Source organism: Pongo abelii, chromosome 3, assembly GCF_028885655.2.
Source record: "Pongo abelii isolate AG06213 chromosome 3, NHGRI_mPonAbe1-v2.0_pri, whole genome shotgun sequence".
NCBI classification, from domain to species: Eukaryota; Metazoa; Chordata; class Mammalia; order Primates; family Hominidae; genus Pongo; species Pongo abelii.
The window spans coordinates 172,087,118-172,111,379 of record NC_071988.2 but is presented as its reverse complement, the minus strand read 5'-3'; the positions used below and the strand labels follow the sequence as shown (position 1 = coordinate 172,111,379).

Here is a 24,262-nt window from a genome sequence, read left to right as displayed (position 1 = left end):
CAAGCGATTCTCCTGCCTCAGCCTCCTGAGTAGCTAGGATTACAGGCATGCGCCACCACACCCAGCTAATTTTATATTTTTAGTAGAGACGGGGTTTCTCCATGTTGGTCAGGCTGGTCTCGAACTGCCTTCCTGAGGTGATCCGCCTGCCTCCGCCTCCCAAAGTGCTGGGATTACAGGCGTGAGCCACGTTCCTGGCCAGGCAAGCTATCTCTTTTGAGAGAGTGGGCTCCTCCAGCAAGGTTAAAAGCCAAACTGTGAATATTCCTATGAATTCGCACCCCACCTGTGTCTTACACACGCAGCACTCCTAACACATCTCTGACTGCCAAAAGAGGAAACCTTGTCATGGGGCACCTGCCCTGCCTGGGGAAGCTCTTGACCATTCCATTTCCTTATTTATTAGACAAGGATATTAGTATCTATCTCTTAGGGCTGTGGCATATCTCAAGTGAGATAGGATGAAATACTCCATAAGCTGCAAACTTGTGTGATTGTCATGATCTTCTTCTTTAGAAAGCAGCTGATTCTGTAACTGCGCTGCTCTGTTACTAGAATCTTACTCTCACTCTGCCCTCAAATCTGACCTTTTGTGCCCCCTACCTGCTGACCTCAGGCTGACCATCCAGAGCAACTAAAAAAAGGCTGTGCCCCTTCTATGGAACAGCCCTTTACACAGCCAAAGACATTGAGCAAATGTGCCTCGACTTTCCTCTTACCTCACAGTTTTCTCCACCAGTCCTTAGCTGCCAGGATTCACACCCCCTCACCACTTCAGCTGTCCTCTGTCGGGTGATCATTGCTCTTTCTCTGCACCACATGCAACAAGGTCCCCAGAACAGAACTCCATCCCAAGCTAGCACTGCCTGGGATCTGCCCGTGCTTCTCATAACACAGTTAAGATTATGCTAATGTTCAAGCAGCTGTGTTGGCTCCTAATGACCGGGCAATCATTGAAATCCTCCAGGCCCAGATCTTCAGCGGTGCTGCAGGCCAGGGCCTTGCCTCGGGTAGTTACAGAATTGAATCACAGCACTTCACACTTCACTTCTACACAGTGGGTTTGGATCAGTATCCTCACCTGCTGAGATCCTTTTAAATGAGTCCATTCCATTAAAACAAAACAAAACAAAACAAAACAAAAAAACAGGAAAGCATTCTAAGTTGTTATTCACATCATATGCGGGGAAAAACAAAAAAAGGTTAAGAACAAAGACTGAAGCTGCAGCCTGGCTGCAGAGCTGCTCTGTCCAGCATGGCAGCCACTAACCACGTGGCTGTTCAACACTTGAAATGTGCCCTGTCCAAACTGAGACATGCTATAAATGTAAAGCACCCCAGATTTCAAAGGTTTAGAACAAAGAAAGTAAAACATCCTAGTGATTTTTTTGATTACATGCCAAAATAATACTTTGGATGTATTTAGACATATTTGGTTAAATAAAATATACTATAAAAATTAATTTCACCTGTTTCTTTAAAAAAATTTTTTAACATGATACTAGGAAATGCTGTCTCCTGTGGCTTGCATATTTCTGTGGGACAGCAAACTGTTCTAGAGATCTTTCTCCAAGACAACATCAATCAGCACTCCTGCTTTCAACATGGTGAATCTGTCCTGAGCTGTCTTCACCATCTCCTAATTCACATTTCACCATTTTAGCCATGAAGATATTCTGGGGGAAGTTTTGCCAAATGCCTTCAATTTATATATTCAATACATTTCTATCATAGCAACCTTTCTGAAAAGAGAGGGTGAGAGGAAGAGAGAGAAAATGAGAGGCTGAGACTCGGCCCGGCTCAAGTAAGGGAATCAACATGAAACAGCCCACGCCATTCTCTCTGTGCAGGATTTGAGGAACCCAGCAGTTAAGTACCTGTATTTAATTTAGATCCTGAGATAGAATTACAGCTCAACAAATGTTTGCTAAACAAGTGGGCAGATGAACAATCTGCCTATATCAGAACCTTTATTTAGCTCCTCCCCTCCAGGACTTGATTTAGCCTTGGATAGACAGGGTCACCCCCGCCCCACCCCCAAAAAGAACATGCACTTTAGAGTCAGCAAAAGCTAACACTGCATCGTGGCTCCACCTCCTGCCAATTCTATGTATGACCCTGGAGGTGTGACTTGACTTCTTGGTTTGCTCCCCTAGCACCACATACTTCTGTAGGTTTTCCTGGGGTCATAACCATTTTAACAGGATGGCTAGGCAGTGCCGCCCCTGCCAGTTCATGCTACTTCCGGCCTCCACCCTTACAGAGGGCGGAGGCATGTACCGACAAGAAGAGGTTCCTGCATCCTGACAGTGACTGGCACTGCCCGGCCACTTATTTTGTCTTTAGCAGATGTCTTTCTTTGAACCTCACAGTTTGAGGGAGGGAGATGGGTTTGGGGCTCAGATCAGTGCCAGAGGCCTCGTTCTATCGCTGTTTGCATTTTTCTCCTTCTTCCTTTTATTAGCTCTTCCCTTCCATTAACAAAAATATTTCTATTGAAAGCTATGAAAAAGCTTGTCCTGTAACCAAAGAGGAGGCACAAGCAGAATGTTCTAAACCTATACATCACTGCTTTTTTGAAACTGTCATCCTCCTGTAGCCCGACCCTGCTACAGCTGTGGGTCTAGGAAGCCCGCCGCCCGCTCCCCCGGCCCGCAACCCACCGCACCTTGTGGCCAACTTCTGGACCTGATCAGGAGTCAGCACCAGCCCAGAACTCATTGTAACGCCTGGCCCATGAGCTTGACTCATTCCTTCAGCTATCTGAACTGGAAGATCCAGAGTCAAGTTAGATGGTTTCAAGCCCTGGGATTGTAAAGCCTTGAAAAGCTGGGGACAGAGGCAGTACCAGGGTAACCTGAACCACAGGGAAGTGGGTACTATGAGGGGACAGAAACAAGAGTCTTTCAGAGAAAGCTGTAGCTGACAAGGCACTGGAAAAAGCAGAGACAGAAGACCACACAACCTCAGAGAGAGACAGGGGAACAACTGCCCCAACTCTCTGCCCTTCCTGCTGCTGATTCATAAGGTTCCTCTGTCGCACACCAGGCACACCATTTGTTCTTCAGCTTTTGTGATGTGTCTTTTTTGAGACAGGTTCTCACTCTGTCACCCAGGCTAGAGTGCAGTGGCACAATCTCAGCTCACTGCAGCCTCTACCTCCCTGGTTCAAGTGATTCTCCCTCCTCAGCCTCCTAAGTAGCTGGGATTATGGGCATGTGCCACCACGCCCAGCTAGTTTTTCTATTTTTTAGTAGAGATGGGGTTTTGTCATGTTGGCCAGGCTGGTCTTGAACTCCTGACTTCAGGTGATCCACCCACCTTGGCCTTCCAAACTGCTGGGATTACAGGCCTGAGCCACCACGCCCATTCTGCATCTGTAACCAGACAAACTTCAACCAAGACACATTTCCATGTGTGCTCTCCCCAGGCTTCCTCTTTTCCCCGGGTGGCCCTGAGACTTTGCAAAACAGCCACTGGCACCCACTGGCACCTGGGCCAAGGAGGAGAACTTTGATCCCACACATCCTTGGCTAAACAACAGCACAGAAACCTTTGCCCATCCCTGATTACTTTTTTTCAAGAGGGAAAAGTTTATTGCAGGTTGGGTACACTTGTAAAAGGCAAAATCTAACAATGAGAACGAACTATAGGGCTCACCAGTTTAGAAGATGAGCAGGTAAAACAAATACACGGATTATGTACAATTATTAAAAAGAGCAGGGTGTTGGACAAAAAGGAAAAACTGCCAGCAGCCTTCCAGAAGGTTCACAGAGTATCTCCAGGGAGCACCTTCCCGCCCAGTCCTGGCTGCCTCGGGCATGCCTCCTCCTGTGGTTACCTGCCCTGCTCCAGATGAAATGCAGATGAGGAAGCAGGTACCGGGCTCGGGAGCGGAGCTTGTTCTGCTCTGCAAGTTGCTGGCTTGCAGAGAAGCAGCCGCTGGGTGCCGCATGCGCCAAGCCTCTCATTAAAAAACCCAGAGGGCAGGTTCACGGGCATTTCCTAACACACGTGTGGGAAGAGCTGGGGGAAACCCATACCGCCCAGGGAAGAAGTGGCTTCTCCCATCATCTGTGTACAAATGAATACTGAGCCTTGTCTCTGGTGAGCCCAGTGCCCCAAGCTGAATGGCTGAGCCCGCCACCCTGGGCCTCTGATCGCTTCTCAAAGCCTGCAATCCATGTCCAATGACCAAATCGTCCTCTCAGGTGCTCACTTCTTCTATTAGAAAGCCAGTCCTCTTAGTCCCCATATCACCTCTCACAGGACACCCACAAAAGGACAAATGCAATTCTAAGTCTTTCATTAAAAAAAAAAAAAAAAGAGAGAGAGAAAAGAAAAGAAAGGGAGTGTTCTGAGTCTACTTAAATAAGGAAAAGGCCTTGGTTCATCCAAAGTGTTTCTATAAAAATGCATCGAATGCTGGAATAAAGTTACACATTCTCCTGGTGAAGCTGTAAAATGTCCAACAAACTGAAAATGACTGGGGATGATCTGGAACGAGTCTCTCCGAACAGCTGTTGGCAGAACGGATGCAGCCTTTGATGCCTCCAGGAACCAGAAGGCAGAGCCCAGAGCACCAGGCCAGGCTCCGGCACGCCAGGCTCCGGTTCCCAGGCGGCCTGTGGAGGACCCGCAAACTCAGGCGCAGGCGGTGAAGAGAGGGAGACCTGTAGCAGGGAGGCCGGCGAGGCCGAGCAGAGGGCTGGCTTCCTGGGTGGCAGCAGGCGGCTTCGCCCGTCTGCAGGAGGCTCAGTCTCGGTGGCGGCGCCAGGTTCCTGCCCGCTCACCGCCCGTGGCAGCAGGAGGACAGTGGGGGGTGGGAGATTCCGAAGGGGTGGGGGCCGGGACTGCTTCCTCAGGCACAGGGGTCTCCTCCACTGAGGGAGGAACTGGAGAGACGGGCTCCATCCCAGGCCTGCCGCCGTCTTGACAGTGCTTGCTGCAGAAAATCTGTCCCTCCTTATCTAGAGCCGTGTTCTGAGGAGGAAACAGCAGAGACAACACATTACCCAGACCCAGGCTCGGGTCCCAGCTGCCACGAGCAGAGAGCACGACAGAGCATGCACGGGCCTCAGAAACAGAAGAGGAGAAATAACGCCAAGCTTCTACCAGAAGCCTCACAGGAGAGCAGTGGTTTCAGGAACCCACCGGGGGAAGGGGCTGTCCTTGGCCTCTGCTCCTACCCGGAGCCAGGCTGGCAGCCCAGGACACACCAGATGTCTGTCGTCTTCTCTCGCTTTGGGCTGTGCCTGGGTTCTCACCGCTTCAGCCCAAGCCCAGACCTTAAGCTCAAAAGAATTCTGAGACAATAAGCAAACCTTACAAAGGTGCTCAGTCTTGGACAGTTTACTTTTCCAAATAAAGCTCTCCGTCACAGATTGAAAAGTTACCCGCATGTCCTGTGAATAATTAATCCTCCTAACAACCTGAGATGCTGTGAAGCCTATAAAAGGCCCAGGAATTGGATGGAGCCACATTATTCTTTTTTGAGATCCTCCATGGTCTCCTCACCTGTCTTCTCTTCATGTGAAGCAAAGCTTCCTTATTCTGAAACATTCTGAAAGTTTTTAAATCTGCTCAGCTCTTCAAGGAACAGAGAAACAGCCACAAACATGTGAGGCAGTCACCTTGCGTTCTAAGCCTGGCTGGGGAAGGGACCCTGGTCCTCCTTTCTCCTTCTCTATTTCCTGCTTGTCCAGGGGAGCCCGTCAAGCTGCCATCTCACTGGGCTTCCCAAAAGTGAAGGAGATGGCAGTTCCCAGGCACCTTTAGCTAAAAGGAACAACTGCCAGGAGGCATTTTGTAATCTAACTAACCTGGGGAGGGAGAGGGGAAAACGCACTAGAGATTCTTTCAGTACTTTAACAACAACAACAAACAAAATCTGGAGAAAATAAGAATCAACAACAGGGCTTTCTAAGACGAACTTGGGTGGCGGCCTCCAGGGCACCTGGGGCCACCTGTGGAATGGCTGCTTCTCCACAGGCCCTGCCAAGTTCAAGCTGAACAGTCATCTATTTCCGGCCGGGTGCGGTGGCTCACACCTATAATCCCAGCACTTCCGGAGGCCAAGGAAGGAGGATCACTTGAGGTCAGGAGTTTGAGACCACCCTGGGCAACACAGAGACTCCATCTCCACAAATAATTTAAAAATTAGCTGGGCATGGTGGCGTGCACCTGTAGTCCTAGCTACTTGGAGGCTGAGGCAGGAGGATGGCTTGAGCTCAGGAGTTTGAGGATACAGTGAGCTAGGTAGGATCACACCACCGCACTCCAGTCTGGGCAACAGAGCAAGATCCTGTCTCAATAAACAAAACTCCCCAAATCCCTATAATTTCCAAGGACAATTTCAACTACCTGGAAAAAGGGTAACTGTGGAAAACTCTACTAAAAGATGCTCCCCCCCTACATGGGAAGCAGAGAGCCAGCATACAGGTTTTTCCTACCACAAAATGTCTCCTGGGTACAAGAAAACAATCCCCCCGTTATTTCTCCTTTTCTCTTCCTGTCAGAAGCACAGGGGCGTGTGTGGCAGAAGGCAGGCTGGCAGTGCGGTTAGTACATACCATGGCCTTGGACCTAGCCAGAGGGAAGCAATGCAGGCGGCGGGAGAGGCAGAAGGCAGGAGAGAAGCAGGGACAGAAACTAGACTTACTTTCAACAGAAGCAACACGAGTGAAACAGTTTTGTCTATCCTAAATTAAGGCAATAAACCCAAATCCTTCCCCAACTTCCCCCTGAAACAAGGCATAATTCCCCAGCGAAGAAGGCAATGCCCTTGAATCCGTCCCTTCTCAAGTCTGCACCGCAGGCGCCGAGTGACGGCGGCTTCTCGACATTCCCTTCCCACTACAAGATGGTCTCTCCTGGTCTCTGCAGCTGGGGCGAGCTCCCCGGGGTACTTGGGAGGCCGTCCTGCGTGCACTCTGCTCTGTCCTTGCTTACGCATGCTAAGGACAAGTCCAAGAAAACGGAACTGTAATCCCACACCTCAGCCCTGCCTGAAACCAAGGCCTTGCCCATTAAATTATCTTCTCTTATCCCAAAGGCTGGCTGAGATCACACTTACTGATACAAACTCATCTTTGGAAATGCAGCTGGAGAAAGAACAAAAGCCTTCATGAAGGCACCCATCTTAAGCTGCTCTTTCCGAAAAGCCACTTTTCACTTAAGTGGGAAACAGCATCGGCAGGAGAACTACAGGACTCCTCCCGTGCTCTCACCAGCTGTTGGTCTGGAAAGGCAGGCAGGCAGTGTGGCAAGCTGAGAAGTTTGAAAATAAAGTTTTCCAGGGGCCTGCTTGGCTGAATGGAAAGGATGTGAGTAGGTACAGAAGACCCACACCAGTAAGCAGCTGAGAGCCGGACGGTGGCATCAGAAACTGAGACAAGCATGCAGGCGTGAGAGGGGCTGAGGATGGGGCGCGCTGGTCGGACGCAGCGTGGTGAATACCAGGATTCTGCTTCAGGCTCTCCCACTGTCTCAGCGGGGTAAAGAAGGAAACTCTGAGGTGCCTCTCAAACTGTCAAATCAAACTGTCAAATAAAATGCAGATAACACCATCAACTTTACTTTTTTTCACCTTTATGGACCAATTTCTAGCCCGTAATTTTCTCACTGAAATCTCAGGCCCCAGCTCTGGGGGTGAGAACACTAGGGTGACAGCAGATGGGAAGGTCCTATCTGTAAGTTATCTGATGATTCAACCTCCAGACGGTTGACACTATTTCCACTATCATTTGTATCTGCAGAAAACCAGGTTGGCCCCACAGTCTCAGTTATGAGGACATATGAGTACCAGGGAGAGTCATTTTGAGGTTATTTTTAATGTAAAAACACTTAAAACTGTTCCCGAAGACAGGACACACAGTGACGTGAGGAGGACGAGGAGGACGAGGAGGACGAGGAGGACGAGGAGGACGAGGAGGACGAGGAGGACGAGGAGGACGATACAGCAGCATTGCAAGTTCCCCCACACAACCATGCCCCAGACCGGGTCCTGTGCCAGGGGAGGATCAGCGGCAGGCCTTCCCCTCCCACTTTTGGGGACAGCCCAAAATTCACAGGCTGGTGTTTTGGCCATCGAGAATGGGTGCCACCAGAGGCAAGCCTGATTGAATTTCCCTGTAGGTACTGAATGGGATCATGACATCAGCAGTTCCTCTGAGCTAACAGCCTGCAGAGTTGTGTAGGGAACACGGGGTTAGAGGGGACACCCTGCTAACATGCGCAAAATGACAACTGAACACACATAAACATACAACATTTACAGTCGCCATCAGGGCTGCAAACAATAACGGGTTGTTCCTTCACACAAACACCCTGTCAGAGCCCAGGGGTTTGTCTTTTGAATATTGAACTCCTCATCAGCAAATGGAAAATGGTATTTGTAAACCACACAACATAGGTTCTGTCTGAGGGGGTCTCAGCGTCATTCTCCAGGACAGAGCCTGTAGAACAGCTAATCATTCCAGAACGTCAGCTGAGAGCCAGCCATAAAGAGGCCGGGCACAGGCCTATGGCCACTGATTCCTATCTGGGCCCCTGAGTCAAAAAGTGACCCCAGCAATGACTCCCTTCACAGTCTCCAAGCAAACTCTCCTAAGCCCTGGGCACAGGGCAGTTAAAGGTTCTTCCTCTCAGAAGACTTAATATGGTTATTAAATTTTGATCCCAACCAATCTCTCTTCTTAAGGTTTTTTCATGACACATTGAGTATGCCAATTTTTAATGTTTTATTTTTCTAAATTTTCCAAGAAGCTGCCTTACAACGCAGTGCACAGCGAGGCTGTGTACCACTGAGCCCATCCATCAATGCTAGCTCTCGCAAGGGAATCGCTGGAAACATTCTCATGCTGTTGGCTCAATCAAGATGGTTCTTTTCAAAGTGTCTAAGCTGTAATTCTTTGACAACTCTGACTTTCTCAGGCTTTCAGCAAAACACTGCTAAAATTCGAGGGAAACCACAACTCAAAAGGCCTTCTCACTGCTTTGGCACAGAGCGCCCCTAAAGTCCTGCAAGCCATCAAAAGACTCAGCTTGCAAACCCAGGCTCTGTCTGGAGAGGGAGAGAGGGAGAGCACACTTTCTGGCAGGGGAGCAGCTGGGGAGCTGCAAGGACACACAGAGGATGGCCATATAAATGCAGCCGCCCCTGGGGACAGAAGAGAATGACAGCCCAGTGGGTGCTGAGAACCTGGGGGAGGCTCAATCCATATAACAGAGTGCTGCATGCTCGTGGGGGGCGGGGGGTGTGGGGTGTGTGGAGGTATGTGGGGTGTGTTTGGGTGTGGGATGTGTGGGGTGTGTGGGTGTGTATGTGGGGGATGTGGGTGTGGGGTGTGTGGGGTTATGTGGGGTGTGTAGGGTGGGGGGTGTGGGGGATGTGTAGAGTGGGGGGTGTGGGGGATGTGTGGTGTGGGGGGTGTGTGGGGTGTGGGTTGTGTGGGGGGTGTGAGGGGTGTGGGGGTGTGGGCGGTGTGTGGTGTGGGGGGTGTTGGGGATGTGTGGTGTAGGGGGTGTGGGGGATGTGTGGTGTGGGGGGTGTGTAGGGGTATGTGGGGTGTGGGGGATGTGGGGGGTGTGTAGGGGTATGTGGGATGTGTGGGGGTGTGGGGTGTGTGGGGTGTGGGGGGGGTGTGGGGTGTGTGGGGTGTGTGGGGGTGTGGAGTGTGTGGGGGTGTGGGGTGTGTGGGGGTGTGGGGGGTGTGGGGTGTGTGGGGGTGTGGGGGGTGTGAGGTGTGTGGAGGTGTGTGGGGTGCGAGGGATGTGGGGTGTGGGGCGTGCGAGGGATGTGGGGTGTGGGGGATGTGAGGGATGTGTGGTGTGGGGGGTGTGGGGGATGTGTGGTGTGGGGGACGTGGGGGGTGTGGGGGATGTGTGGTGTGGGGGATGTGTGGTGGGGGTGTGGGGGGTGTGAGGGGTGTATGGTGTGGGGGATGTGTGGTGTGGGGGATGTGGGGGGGGTGGGGGGGTGTGGGGGGTGTGGGAGATGTGGGGGGTGTGTGGGGGGTGTGGGAGATGTGGTGGGGGTGTGGGGGATGTGGGGGGTGTGTGGGGGATGTGGGGGGTGTGTGGGGGATGTGGGGGGTGTGTGGGGTGTGAGGGATGTGTGGTGTGGGGGGTGTGGGGGATGTGTGGTGTGTGGGGGGTGTGGGGGATGTGTGGTGTGTGGGGGATGTGTGGTGTGTGGGGGGTGTGGGGGATGTGTGGTGTGTGGGGGGTGTGGGGGATGTGTGGTGTGTGGGGGGTGTGGGGGATGTGTGGTGTGTGGGGGGTGTTGGGGGGTGTGGCGGGTGTGAGGGATGTGTGGTTTGGAGGGTGTGGGGGATGTTGGGGGTGTGGGGGTGTGGGGGTGTGGGGATGTGGGTTATGTGTGTGGCTTCCTTATAGCTTCTATCTAAACCCTGCATCTTCCTAGGTAAGGCTCCCAGACAACCATGTACCATGAGAATATGCCACTGTTTCCCTTCTAGTTGGGTAGGAAACAAGGAGGACCTTCCCACAGGGTGAGAGGCCTGTCCCAAGTACGAGTGACGGAGCTGTGGAGGTGGCCCATCCTAAGCTGTCAAGACTCAGTGTAGTCACGGGGGGCCCAGATGTGAAACTCAGACGCCCATCACCTCGGCAGGTCTGATTCGAAAGCCGCTGCAGCCAACTCCAGCTCTGGGAAAGGCCACTCCACCCCTGTTCCCTGCTCCTGCGAGTGCGTGGGGAGAACCAAGGTCCCTGCCTGGGTGGCTGGTTGGCTTCTACCTGCTCACGGTGAGCTGGCCTTCTGGCCCAGGGTTGCATTGGCTCAGGCCTGGACAGCTGCTGCGGGTGTGCTGCCCTCACCTCTGGTTCATTGTTTTTTCCTTTTGATTCATTTACTCTCCTGTCACTTTTCATTCTAATTTGTTGTGTTTATGTACTTAGGAAAGTTGCCTTAAGAACCATTTTGTAAGAAGAAAAGGCTGAAAAAAACAAGGCCATCATTGCCACTGACATCTCATAAAATGTTACCAACCCTGAAAAATGAATATATATTTTTTTCCTTGGTTATGTACTCTTAAAAGCCCCAAACTGTATTTCATAAAACACTGATTTTTTAAAACTGAAATATGTTTAGCTTTGGCTGTTTCTTATCCCAAGTCTCAAAGAATAATTCACATCTCTAATAATCTATTTCTGAGGCCTTGGGGTAGGCAGGGAGTTAATTCCTAACACAACAAACCCCTCCAGGGCTTGGGAGTCTCTCTAGATGAGAAGGCAGAGACAAGAGTGGAAGCAGCTGCCCAGAGGGCCAGGCCAGGAGCTTCTTGACGCCTGCACCCCTCACACCAGGCCTGCTGGTCCCTACACAAGCCCCTCCACACAGTGCCCAAAGCCTGGGAGTTGCCGGACGAGTGCCCTCCACATGCCAAGCCAATCTTCATATGAAATAGGACCACAGAAGGCACCAACTTCCATGTGAGGGCAGCTCCCGGCTATCTAATTCAAAAACTTCAAGGCCGGCTCCGCAGTCAGGTCAGACGCTGCCGCCTTCCACTCACCATGATGACGGAGACCCCGGTGGTAGTGCTGTTCTGTTTGGGGAGCGCATTATTAAAGTGCTGTTTTAGTTTACCTGTCACCTCAGCTTGCATGTTATTCTCCTGGGAGGCATCATCCTACAGGAAAGAAAACAATCAAATACAATGCTTTTTCCATCCTCCCGTTTGAGTTGTCTTTTCCTTAAGAGTCCCCCTCCCCGCCTCAACCACCCTCCTGGCCTCTTCCTAAATGCGCCCCTCTTAGCCACAGAGAAACAATGATCTTTCAAAAATAACTGTTGTTATTCAGTAGTCCCATGCCCTCAGAAAGACCCCACACCATTCCCTCTGCCCCTCAGGACTAGAGCAGGCCCAGGAGAGGGCACAGGTCTCCCGGGACACAAAGCAGGACACACTTTAGGCTACTGAGACCCTCACCCAAGGCACACGATTTAGTATGATCCCTCCCATGGAAGCATCAAAGGTAATTGTTTTTTACTTTAATCAAGAATTCATTTAGTTGTTAGTCTTTATTGCTTATAATAAAAAAAAATGTGGTATCTTAGCTACTTGGTCCAAGAACCACGTCATTTAGCCCAAGAGAGCAGCAAGCAGGATCCAGAGAAACTGCACCCGGACGGCGGGTGGATGGGGCAGTGGAGGTACACAGGGAGCTTCCCAACCTGAGTCAACAAAGCCCTGGGCTAACTAAACTAACTTCACTCTCCTGGAGCCTCCCAGAAATGAGGGAAATGGGAGAAATGTAATTCCCACGGTCCCCATTTATTGGATCATGTTTCCCTCCCAGAGACCACCTGAGCCTCTGGGAGGGAACTCTAGTCAATATCATGTGTCTCCACCCAGCTCTGAAGCCACCCGGTCTCAGCCTCCCCATCAACAGCAAGAGGTCTCCTGAGAGCACGTGCCCTGAAGGCACAAAGATCAGAGTCTGAAACAGGCTCATCACCAGGGCAAACCCTGGAAACTCTCAAACCCTGGAACCACAGAAGACGAGAGCTAAAAGCCTCCTGAAAGAGCACTATGGCCAACTCCATTTTGCAGATAAGGAAACTGGGGCCAAGAAAGGGACAGTGACTTGCCCAGGTGACTCACGGGGCAGGGTCTAAGACTGGGACCCTAGTGCCAACTGCTTTCTTGGGGAGCCATCTTCATGCTACTTGCTCAATGGAACAGACAGACATCTACCATGGAGCTTGGATGCATAACTTTTGCATGGGCAAACATCACAGTGAGGAACCGTACTGTTGGCCACAGAGCACAGTGAGGCCCATTCCCTCGGAATGTGGGTACTTACTGACACCCAGGGGTGACTCAGGATTTGTCCCGCGGTACACCGAGCTTCAACATTTACCTGAAGCATTTGACTGATTAATTCCTACAAATAAACAAACAAGTCAGACCACAGAGGAGGAGAAAGGAGGTAATTCCAGCATAAATACAGAAATCTGAGTTTGTGGCAAGCACTTCAGAGAAGAGCCAGCACAGCTGCTAACTGATTCAAACCTAAACATGATTACACCTACTCTCCTAATGCCTTATAAACAGTGCAAAAGAAAAGACAGTCTCTCCCGAGTCCATGTGAAACTAAGATGTTTTCACTTTAGAGTTCTGGTCATTGTTATTATTCCACAGTCTAAAACTGCAGTATTTTTCCTTTTGGCAATTCAGTGTGTTTCACGAGTTTATCCCTGTATCCTGATGGGTGCCCAATACGTATTTCTTGAGTAAATGAAATAATGGATGTTGAGAACTTAGAGGAGCACAAGAGGATGGAGGGAAACTGGAAAGATGGCCAGTCCAGCTTTAAGAATTTGGCCAAGAACTTCAGAGACCATACCATGGGATGAACTTAAAAGAAGAACCACACATTAAAAGCCAAGGAACTTTCTGGAATGCAATACCTAGCGCAGCTACAGCCCTGTGCAATGGATGAGGACCCCACAACGTAATACAACCCACAGAAACAGGCCTGGAGGGTACCTTGGCAGAGTCCGTGATGTTATCCCAGTAGGGGGCTGGAAACTCCAGCTTCCCAGCCAAGATCTGGTCGAAGAGATCTTCCTGGAGATTGTTCTCACTAAGCCAGTGACAAAGAAATGGAAGAAAAGTCAAAGTCACCGTAGAATTTTTCAACAAAATGTCCACAGGAAGAGTGGGGAAAGGAGTGCAGTCTCTGGCTCTGACTTGGGCATTCCGTATCTCTCAATTCCATTTGTAAAGTCAGAACTTCTCCTTTTAGACAATGAGCCAAAGAACATTTCCATAGGCCGAGGAATTAAAGAGACAGAGTCAATGACTCAAACATTTGCTTAATGAATGCAGAGTTTCAGTTTGGGAAGATGGAAAAGTTCTGGAAAGGGACAGTGGTGATTCTTGCACACAATGTGAACGTATATAGTGGTACTGAACTGTACACTTAAAAATGGTGAGTGATCGATTTTCTTATGTATATTTACCACACACACACACTCAAGATAATATTTGAATCCACAAATAATGGAAATCCTCATTTCGGGGGGGAAAAAAATCAGCATCTGCCCTCAAGCTGTCATGGCAACAAGAAAGGAAAGGCAGAAAATCTAAGTCCGATCTCCTTTCCCTTCTTCTTTCCACTTTAACAGCCAAAGATCAGTGCAACAGCCAACATATGAAAAAGTCATAAGGAGTTCAGGATCTGGATAAACATTCATGAAATAATTAGTTCACCGTTGGAAACTGACTTTCATTTAAGCTCAGTCTGAGAGGAAGGGCCAACCCAAGATGCCAAGCAGAATGGCACAAGCTGAGGCAAACCCATGTCAGCAGCTCACAGGGGCATCCCTCCCACCTGCGCCTGACCGACCCACCCTCGGAGGTGCACTTACACAGTTAGTGCCTGATGAATACAGGCTGACCTGACTTCTCATGAATGATGTCATGGAAATGTGGAAACACCACTGGGGAAGACGTCCCCAACCTCCCATATAACTTCACCTCCAGACCCCCCTCACTTGGTGGGTGCATTGATGGCTAGAGTGAGGAACAGCATCACTAGTTTTCCAGGCCATTACAAGGCCCCATGAGAAAGCTCAGAATGCGCTGTTGGAGTCAACTTCAAAATCCAGGAGTGCAAGTTAAGTATTACCCAGCAAGTGTGCAAACTTTTCTTGGAATTTCTTCACCCAGCCTTCAGGGTTTTGCTACCAATCCCCTCAAAGGGGAACAAGGGCACGCGTGGTGTCCTGAGAAACAGATCATTCAGGACAGTGTCTAGCAATAAATTCTAGGGCTGTTGTGATGACATGGCTGCCTCGTTCCTCTCCTATTAAAGAGTAGAGTTGGCTGGGTGTGATGGCTCACGCCTGTAATCCCAACACTCTGGGAGGCCAAGGTGGGTGGATCACCTGAGGTCAGGAGTTCAAGACCAGCCTGACCAACACGGTGAAACCCTGTCTCTACTAAAAATACAAAAAAATCAGCCAGGCATGGCGGTGTGCACCTGTAATCCCAGCTACTCAGGAGGCTGGGGCAGGAGAATCCCTTGAACCTGGGAGGCGGAGGTTGCAGTGAGCTGAGATCGCACCACTGCATTCCAGCCTGGGCAACAGAGCAAGACTCTGTCTCAAAAAAAAAAAGAGTAGAGTTTGTGAGCTTTGTAAATATTCATGACATTTAAGAGCAAGCCCAGGTCTTTGCTATTGTGAATAGTGCCGCAATAAACATAGGTGTGCATGTGTCTTTATAGAAGCATGATTTATAATCCTTTGGGTATATACTCGGTAATGGGATGGCTGGGTCAAATGGTATTTCTAGTTCTGGATCCTTGAGGAATCGCCACACTGTCTTCCACAATGGCTGAATTAGTTTACAGTCCCACCAACAGTGTAAAAGTGTTCCTATTTCAAATGTCCATCAATGATAGACTGGATTAAGAAAATGTGGCACATATACACCATGGAATACTATGCAGTCATAAAAATGGATGAGTTCATGTCCTTTGTAGGACATGGATGAATCTGGAAACCATCATTCTCAGCAAACATCGCAAGGACAAAAAACCAAACACTGCATGTTCTCACTCATAGGTGGGAACTGAACAATGAGAACACTTGGACACAGGAAGGGGAACATCACACACCGGGGCCTGTCATGGGGTAGGGGGAGGAGGAGGGATAGCATCAGGAGATGTACCTAATGTAAACGATGAGTTAATGGGTGCAGCACACCAACATGACGCATGTATACATATGTAACAAACCTGCACATTGGGCACATGTACCCTAGAACTTAAATAAAAAAAAAGCAAGCCCAGCTGAATGGACACCCACTGGTCCACGGAGTTTGGTGAAGAGGCACACCGAGGAGCGAAAGTCAGGACAAATAACTGGGCCAGGCAAGAGAAAGAGATTCCCACTACTGTCCCAAAGAGTGATTTCCTGTGAATGCACACATGTTTCTTAGTGTCAAAATGTTTTCTTTCCTTTTCACTGTTATTTCCCTGCTGAGTGAACTCAGCTTACTGCTCCTTCAAAGTGAGTACAGAATACATCTAAGATTATTAGATTTAGTGGAAAACTTCAGAAAACCAGAGGGCTCCAACATACGATGTTAGAAAAAGATATTAAAAATGAGCTATTTCCACAATCATTCTTTTAGTCATCCTTACCTATTATTCCACTCACCGCTCCCTTATTTTTTCTGGAATCTCAAATATCTTATATTTTGTTAATCTATATAGCTTTTGTTAATAAACAGCTAAAAAGCTGGAAGTGTGTGCACAGCAGTCATTTATAGCAGCTGGTTCTTGGCAAAATACCCTGAGTCAACAAACAAAACCATAGGGTGTCTCAGCAATGAGAATGGGACCCTGAAGTATCCACTGTGAGTTGCAAGAGCTTTGACAGTTGGGGCCTGCCCCACATTAGAAAAATAGAAAGCTAATTTATCTTTCTTAGCAGTCATGTAAGAAAAGCTGCTCTGATTAAATCCACACTGGATTTGGTATCGCATTGATACTCCACAATCTGGCCAAGATCCTTCATGGCATTTTTAAATTCTAAAACAATATAGCCTTCGGACCAAGGTGCTGTAAGTCTAAAAATGTCCATTAAGAAAAACTTGAAAAACAACAAAAGAGTTTGTGCACATGCTCTCTTTTCAATGACAAAGCATTATAATTCAGAAAAGGTAAACCTGAAAATGTTGTAAGCTATTTCCCAAATGATGTTCAAACATTCCACTTAGAGCATTTTGTGTGTGTTTTAAGAGAAACAAAAATTTCAGTGTAGTCACACAAATAATACTTTTTGTCAGTGACCCTAAGAGCAGACTTGCTTAGACAACAACTAAAATTTTGGGTGCCTCTGAAAAACCAATCTACTTCTCGGTAATGATGAATCTGATATTGAAAAAGACTAGAGGGAAATGGCTCAGGCACAGTGGCTCACACCTATAATCTCAACACTTTGATAGGCTGGAGTGGGAGGACTGCCTGAGGCTAGGAGTTCAAAACCAGCCTGGGCAACACTGCAAGACCCCTTCTCAACGAAAAACTTCAACAACTAGTGCAATATAGTGGTGCACACATGTGGTCTCAGCTACTCAGGAGGCTGAGGGAGGAGGATTGCTCGAGCCAGGAGTTGGAGACTGCAGTGAGCTATGATTGCACCACTACACTCCAGCCTGGTCAACAGAGACCCTGTCTCTTAAAAAATAAATTAAAAGGATTAAAAAATAAAATTTACAGACTGGGCAACAAACTGAGACCCTATCTCTACGAAAAAAAAAAAAAAAAAAAAAAGCTGGGCATGGTGGTGTGTGCTTGCAGTCCCAGCTACTTGGGAGGCTGAGGTGGGAGGATTCCTTGAGCCTGGAGTGGGCTGTGATCACACCAGCCTGGGTGACAGAGCAAGATCCTGCCTATAAAAAAGAAAAAAAAAAGACTAGAAAGAGAACACATGTCAAACTACAACTAAAACCTGAAAAGCCTGAAGGAAGAAAGAACAAAAGATGCTACAGTCAGAGAAGTTAAAACTGTAAATTCCAAATAACAATTTTAGTTTAAATGCTTTGGGTTAAAGTTGTCTTTTGTATAAAACAAAGAGACTATTTTGAAATATGTGAAGGACTTCTAAGTGCAAATGTAGACAATCTATTTTATACCAAACTTATTTACCATAATTTAAAGTACCATGTCTGTGACGAATGACATACATTTCTGTATTATAGTAGGTTATAAAATCTACCCAGAATGTCGCTGTATGCCATGAAGATACTTCGGTAACACGTGTTTAACATTACAGATTCTCTTTCATCACAACATGATATAAAAGAGGGAAAGCGCTGTCTTAATTTTTAAAAGCTACCTGGAGGTCTATGACCTGCTTCTGAAGGCAGCATATAAGGGCAGCAGCTTTCAGAATGTAGCTTTATTGCTTTTGATTAGCCAAACTTATCTCTAGACCCCACAAAAAAGCTGCTCCCCGTTCAGTATCAATCCATGATAAATGCATCCTCTTCAATTTGAGTCTCACTTTTGTTAAAAAGTAAAAAGCACTGAAAGAAAAAACTCTCAGGCTGCATCGGCAACTGCAAACACTAGAGGGAGTTGTGAGCACACAGTCCTCTCAAACTCATCCCCCAAGACCCTTTCCCAGCTGATCCCAGCTTGGGTTAGCCAGGGAAGGGAGCTCCGCTGTAACTGGCCCAGATCACCTGTCATCAAGATGCATTCCCCTTCTCCACTTGACCAACTCCCAAAACATGACATCACTGAGACCAGCCAAGACCCGGTGTGACTTTAAAAATGGCCACAAATTATTCCCTTCCCACTATATACTTAGCTCATTTTCTCCCACATTTACTCTCGGGTTAGCTGTCTGACTTGATTTGCTTAATGGCACATCAAGTGTGAGCTGAGCAGAGGCTGAGGACGTGCTCGGGGAGTAGAACTTGCCCTGTCTCTGGCTGCTTTGGGGAATCTTGCATCCACTCTCATGGAAGCCCAGGACAGCCCCTGCATGATGAAAGCACAGGGGCCAAGTCATCTCTCTTGTCCCAGTGGACACTGAGCCACCTACCAGGCATGCAAGTGGGGCCATCCTAGACCATCAAGCCCCCGCTGAGCCAGCCAGCTCAGAAGATTCACTCAACTGATCCATGCAATTGTTTCACACTCCTAACTTCAGGGGTAGTTTGTTACTCAGCAAAAGCTAACTGAAATGTACAGTAATTCTACAGTCTGTGTAACCCACCTAGTCAATGACTTTGGTGGAAGACCACGATGTTGACGGCCAGATGGAAATATCTTTCCACCTATAAAAACTGCACTAATACCACAAAGGTCTCACTCAAATGCTACATCTTTCATGAATGCTACATCCTTGTGATTTCCAGCCCTGAACTAAGCACTCCCGCATGCTCTGCTTATTCTCTTTGATCAATAGTCTTGTGAGGTGTGTCTTTATCTATAGCATAAGGCTTTCAAAAGTAGAGACTAACATCTGTCAGTCTTATGTTTACTGCAATGCCAATTAGAAAATTGTTCAACGCAATGGGAAAACTGAGAATTTTAAAAAGATAATCCTTTCAACTTTTCTGTATGTTTGAAAGTTTTCATAATAAAATGTTGGAGGGAAAAGAAGATAAAACCATTTTTCACGTAGTGACCCAGTACAACACTATAAACACCATGCCATAGGCTAAATGTTCATGTCTCCCCAAAATTCACATGCTGCAACCTAATACCCAATGTGATGGTAGTAGGAGATGGGACCTTTGGGTAGCCATGCTATTGTTAAGGGTGGAGCTCTCATGAATAAGATTAGGGCCCTTACAAAAGACCCCAGAGATTCCCTTGCCCTTTCCACTGTATGTGGTTAGAGTGAGGAGATAGCTCTCTATGAACCAGGAAGTGAGCCCTCAACAGTCACCAAATCTGTAGTACCTTGATCTTGGAATTCTCAACCTCCAGAACTGGAACGATGAATTTTCTGGTGTTTATAAGCCACACTGTATATGATATTTTGTTATGGCTAGTCAAATAAACTAAGAGAAACTACGACCTCAGGTTTTGTTCACCACTTTATTCCTAGCACTTAAAATCATGCCTGGCACACAGTAGCTACTCATTAGAGAGTTACCAAATGAACAAAGAAAGAGATTAAAGTGAAAAGAGGTCAAGAAAACTCAGAAGAAAACAGAACATGCATGGTTAGATGAACTTCTGCTTCAGAGTAATTCATTTGCTCCAGAGGGGGAGACAAAACTCATCAAAAGAGCTGTGGCTGAAGCCCCTCACTCATTCCCTGCACAAAGATTGCCAGGCCAATGAGTGTGCTCCCATGCCCTGCTCAAACACCCTGACCATTGTCAGTGGTCATCTCTGCTCCCACCATGTGAAGCAAACGGTTACCAAGACTCAGTCAGTCTGTGTATTCCTAGGCCTATTTATACCACAAGTGTTTGCAACTCTATTCTTAATTAAATGTCACATGAACCAATAAAATGAATTTTAAGAAGAAAGAGATCCTGTTTCTCGGAGAACAAACTTGAATGCTTTGGAAAGAGGATATAAAAACTGCTGTCTAATTGAGTGAGAGAGACTACTATGAAGAACTGGAAGATGACATACCTGGAAGGATTCGGACTGCTTCACAAGGCTCTTTAAATCTTGCTGTCATTTGAAAAGATGGAGAAATTGGACATGGTAGACACTGTATTATGGGTTTATTTTTATGAAAGAATGAACACTGGAAACTCAGAGGACCAACCAAACACAAAGCAAAGGCCTTCACCTCATACCCAAAGTATGCTAATAAGAATATACATTAATAGGCTGTAAATTAAAAAGTGAAAGGTGTTTTATGTAATTTTTAACTGGTACTTTTAGTGACCAAACAGTCCCGACTTCCAGGAGCAAAGTATCTGCTTCTGGACCCAAGGGAGAGCATTTGCAATTCAAATACATCGCCCAAAAGGCCGCCTACCTTCGGAATGGTGGGAATCCACAGAGAAGTATGTATGTGATCACACCAGCTGCCCAAATGTCCACCTTCAGGCCATAGCTAAGAAAACAAAATGGGTGAGGGGGAGAGAAATGATGACTCCCAAGAACCTTCCATGGTACTGGAGTATTGCCTTTATTTGTTAGGAAAAGGATTATTTTAGTGTTAAATTATTCATTTCATTTCACATAGAGATGAATGAATCACACTTTAGAAAAAGGCATCTGTTTCTGCCAACCTAACCACAGTCTTGGTGACTACTGCCATATTCTCAAGAGTGGCCTTAGGACACAAGTCCAGGCCAGGGCTCTGGCCAGGTAAGCATAAAGTCTGCTTCCTGAGGTCAAAATCATGGTGCAGGCAACAGACTCTCACTTCTTTCCATTCTCCACCTTCACAGGAGGCACTGTATACACAAGCAGCAATAGTAACAAAACAGACCTTTCTCACCAACTGTATACACAAGCAGCAATAGTAACAAGAGACCTTTCTCACCAACTGTATACATAAGCAGCAATAGTAACAAAACAGACCTTTCTCACCAAAGTTGAAGTACTAACCAGGGCCACCAGAAGTCTTACCCAGTTTCAGCAATGATTTCTGGAGCCACATAAGTGGGCGTGCCACAGACTGTGTATAAAGGGCCTTCTACCACAGTCGCAAGCCCAAAGTCTCCCAGTTTCAAAGACTTGGTTCCATCGGGATATTCACACACCTGAAACAGAAATCAGCCAACAATCAGAAGATTTTTTTTTTCCTTAACAATTGTGAGAGGGCTCTTGGAATTAGGCAGAAAGGACACAAATACATTTACTATTAAACTCTAATGAAATCTCTCCTTGTGATTTTTTTTTTGAAGACAGGGTCTCGCTTTGTTGCCCAGGCTGGAGTGCGGTGGCGTGACCACAGCTCACTGCAGCCTCAACCTCTGGGCTGACGTAATCCTTCCCCCACTGAACCCCCACCAAGTAGCTGGAACTACAGGTACATGCCACCACGCTAGGCTAATTTCTTTATTTTTTGTAGAGACAGGGTCTCCTTATATTGCCCAAGCTGGTCTTGAACTCCTGGGATCGTGAGATCTGCCCACCTCAGCCTCCCAAAGTGCTGGGAATACAGGCATGAGCTACCGTGCCCGACCCCTCCTTGTGATTCTAACACCATGATTCATCTTTGTTGCTTTAAAGTGCTAATTTTTTTTCTCTTCAGAGATTTTGCACGATTGCGTGAAGTTTGGAAAAAATATTTTCCACTTTTGTAGAAAGTTCCTTACCTAGGAGTACAATGAACACACGTGCTTGCCTACACCGTAGTTAGAGTGTAGGCGGCCGTGTACCTGATGGGCATGAGAGAGGCCTCTAATCCTGGAGGTAGAAACTGACCTTTATTTAGCATTTATTGTGCGTGATGTACTTGAGAGCCCAAGAAATGGTGTATTAAGTGTCCACCAAAGCACTCGGTGACCTCCATGGGACTAGCATGTTTAGTTTAGAAAATAAAATTGGGGGCAGCAATGGGGTCCTTGTTGTCTGGACAGTCAATGATGAAATACAAATATGATATAGGAGAAAACCTTGGAAGTTTAGAAAGAAAATGACCTTTGGGATCAGGCAGCCTGAACTTCCATAACAAGTCCACACATCTAGTTGTGTGACCTCTGAAAGTCACATAACCTCTCTGAGCACATTTCTTCATCTATGAAGTGAGATAATGCCAGTACCTCCCTTGTGAAGTTGGTGTGAAGGTGAAATGAGACAAAGCTCAGAACAGGGCTCAATAAATGCTCCTTCCTTGTGGGTAATGATAAAGGAGAAAAAATAAAAAGTAAAAAAATAAAAAATGTTCTTTCCATTTCCTGGAAAGACTGGCTGATTAGATAATTATCACATTGGAAAAGGTTTAAAAATGCTGGTGGAGACGTGACTGTTTATGCTTAAAGAACCTTTCTAGAAAGCATTTCAGCAATATATAGCAAATTTCTTTATATCAATTATAACCTTTGACCCAATAAGTCTACTTCTCAAAACCTACTCTAGGGGAATAGAGATGGACCCAAATGTTATATATAAGGATGCTAATCTCAGAATTTATCTATGACTTTTAAAAACTAAGGGCAACATAAATGGGTAATAGGGCAATGAGTAACTATGATACATTACCATAATAAAATATTACATACTTTCTAATAACCATTTTTCAAATATATTAATCATATGGGAAATAGTCACTATTACGCACAGTTAAAAAATGCAAAATTACATATAAAATACTCAAAAATGTTAACAAGTTTATCTCTAAGCGGTAGCATGAAGGATTAATTTAATTTTCTTTACACTTTTCAGTGGTTTCTAAAATGTTTACAATGAACATGTGTTGGTTTCATAATAATTTCATATATAAGCAAAACTACAGGATAAATATAACTTTAGAAAGTTACGTTCTAAGTGGATAGTTTTGGAAGCAAACAAGTGCACATGACAGCATAATTCAAGTTTCAGCACGCAATCCTGAACCTGAGCGTATAGTCTATTTGTCTCTTGGATGTCCATTTTGAAAACATGGAATTTCAGAGAATAAACTGCTGCAGAGACCTAGTCTATACTCATTGTAATGCCTGTTTCTATTTTTCTATTTTAAGCGTAGTTTGCCTTGTCTCATATTTTGCTGAACCAGATATTTATCTCAACCACTATTAACTATAGAAGGAGAAAAATTTAGAAAATGATGTTTTTTCAAGATAAGCATGTTAGCAACATCATCCATTAGTCTGCTACTTAATGAGGGGGAGTGATTTAAATAGTCATCAGTAAAAAGCATGGAGAACTGCAGGGCTCTCCCAGGCCAGTAATTCCCCAAGTTTTACAGGCATTTTAAAGAGGACAGCACTGAAATACCTCCCTTACCTGTGATATCCTTATCCACTTAATAAGAACATGTTTCACCTTTAGTATCTGAATAACGTTTTCCAGTCTTATATACTGAATACACATCCCTAACACATATCTTTATGACTTTAAAGTTCCACAGGAGTAATGATGAGGATTTTGAGTCCCTCATAGATATTTACAACTCTGAGTCAGCCCACAAGTCAGCAGAAACATTTTCAAAGATATGAATGATTCAGCCTAAAGTAACGGATTCCAGACTCTTAGTCACATCACAGTCTTAGGAAAACTTTCCACCCGTTATGTTTAATGTAAACATTAGCAAGAACAATCTGATATAATTATAGTTAGAATTTATAATGCTTTTACCAAAACCCAGACTTTGGAAAGAAATTTCCTAAGTAATTACAGCGATAAGAATGTTATAAGCACAATTTCCTAACTGTCTGCATCATAAGAGTTAAAAAAAAAGTTTTATTAATGTCACTGTTATTTTGTTTTTACAACTTAAAAATATACTCATTAGGTACAATTTTGAAAAATAGTGTTTATTTTAAAGACTCCATTTAGTGATGCCTAGGGCTATTCAGAGGTTGCTGTCAGATACTCCGAAGTCCCTGAAGTCCTGTTTTTCACATCCTCTATAAAGAATTCAGAGTCAGATGCAGGAGCATAAATAGAAAGGGACTGAACAGTCTATAACTGCTGAATTATGTCTGTGCAAGTGATATTCCTTGGCTAAACATCAAAAAGGAAGTGTCATTAGGGGCAGACAAGCCTGAAATCATATTTTATCTGATTCATCTCTCCCCAATGCTGGACACAGAAGCAAATATGTCTAATATTGAATACA

At 46.4% G+C, this 24,262-nt stretch overlaps 1 protein-coding gene across 6 annotated transcripts in view; it reads right to left on the bottom strand.

Moving 5' to 3' along the window:
• Positions 1–3,569: 3,569 nt before the first annotated feature.
• Positions 3,570–24,262, bottom strand: part of DCLK2 (doublecortin like kinase 2) — a 176,423-nt gene continuing 155,730 nt past the window's right edge. For 4 of the 6 annotated variants that reach the window (XM_024246461.3, XM_054553559.2, XM_024246462.3 and 1 more), the window contains 6 exons: positions 21,106–21,239; positions 20,507–20,584; positions 13,521–13,617; positions 12,835–12,915; positions 11,541–11,657; positions 3,570–4,983 (listed from right to left, as the gene is read on the bottom strand). In XM_024246461.3, coding sequence (XP_024102229.2) covers positions 4,756–4,983; positions 11,541–11,657; positions 12,835–12,915; positions 13,521–13,617; positions 20,507–20,584; positions 21,106–21,239 — 735 coding nt within the window. In that variant the 3' untranslated portion in view covers positions 3,570–4,755. Of the gene's footprint in view, positions 4,984–7,458; positions 7,542–11,540; positions 11,658–12,834; positions 12,916–13,520; positions 13,618–20,506; positions 20,585–21,105; positions 21,240–24,262 lie in introns of those variants that run through there. The other 2 variants (XM_054553560.2, XM_054553561.2) reach the window with 1 other exon arrangement.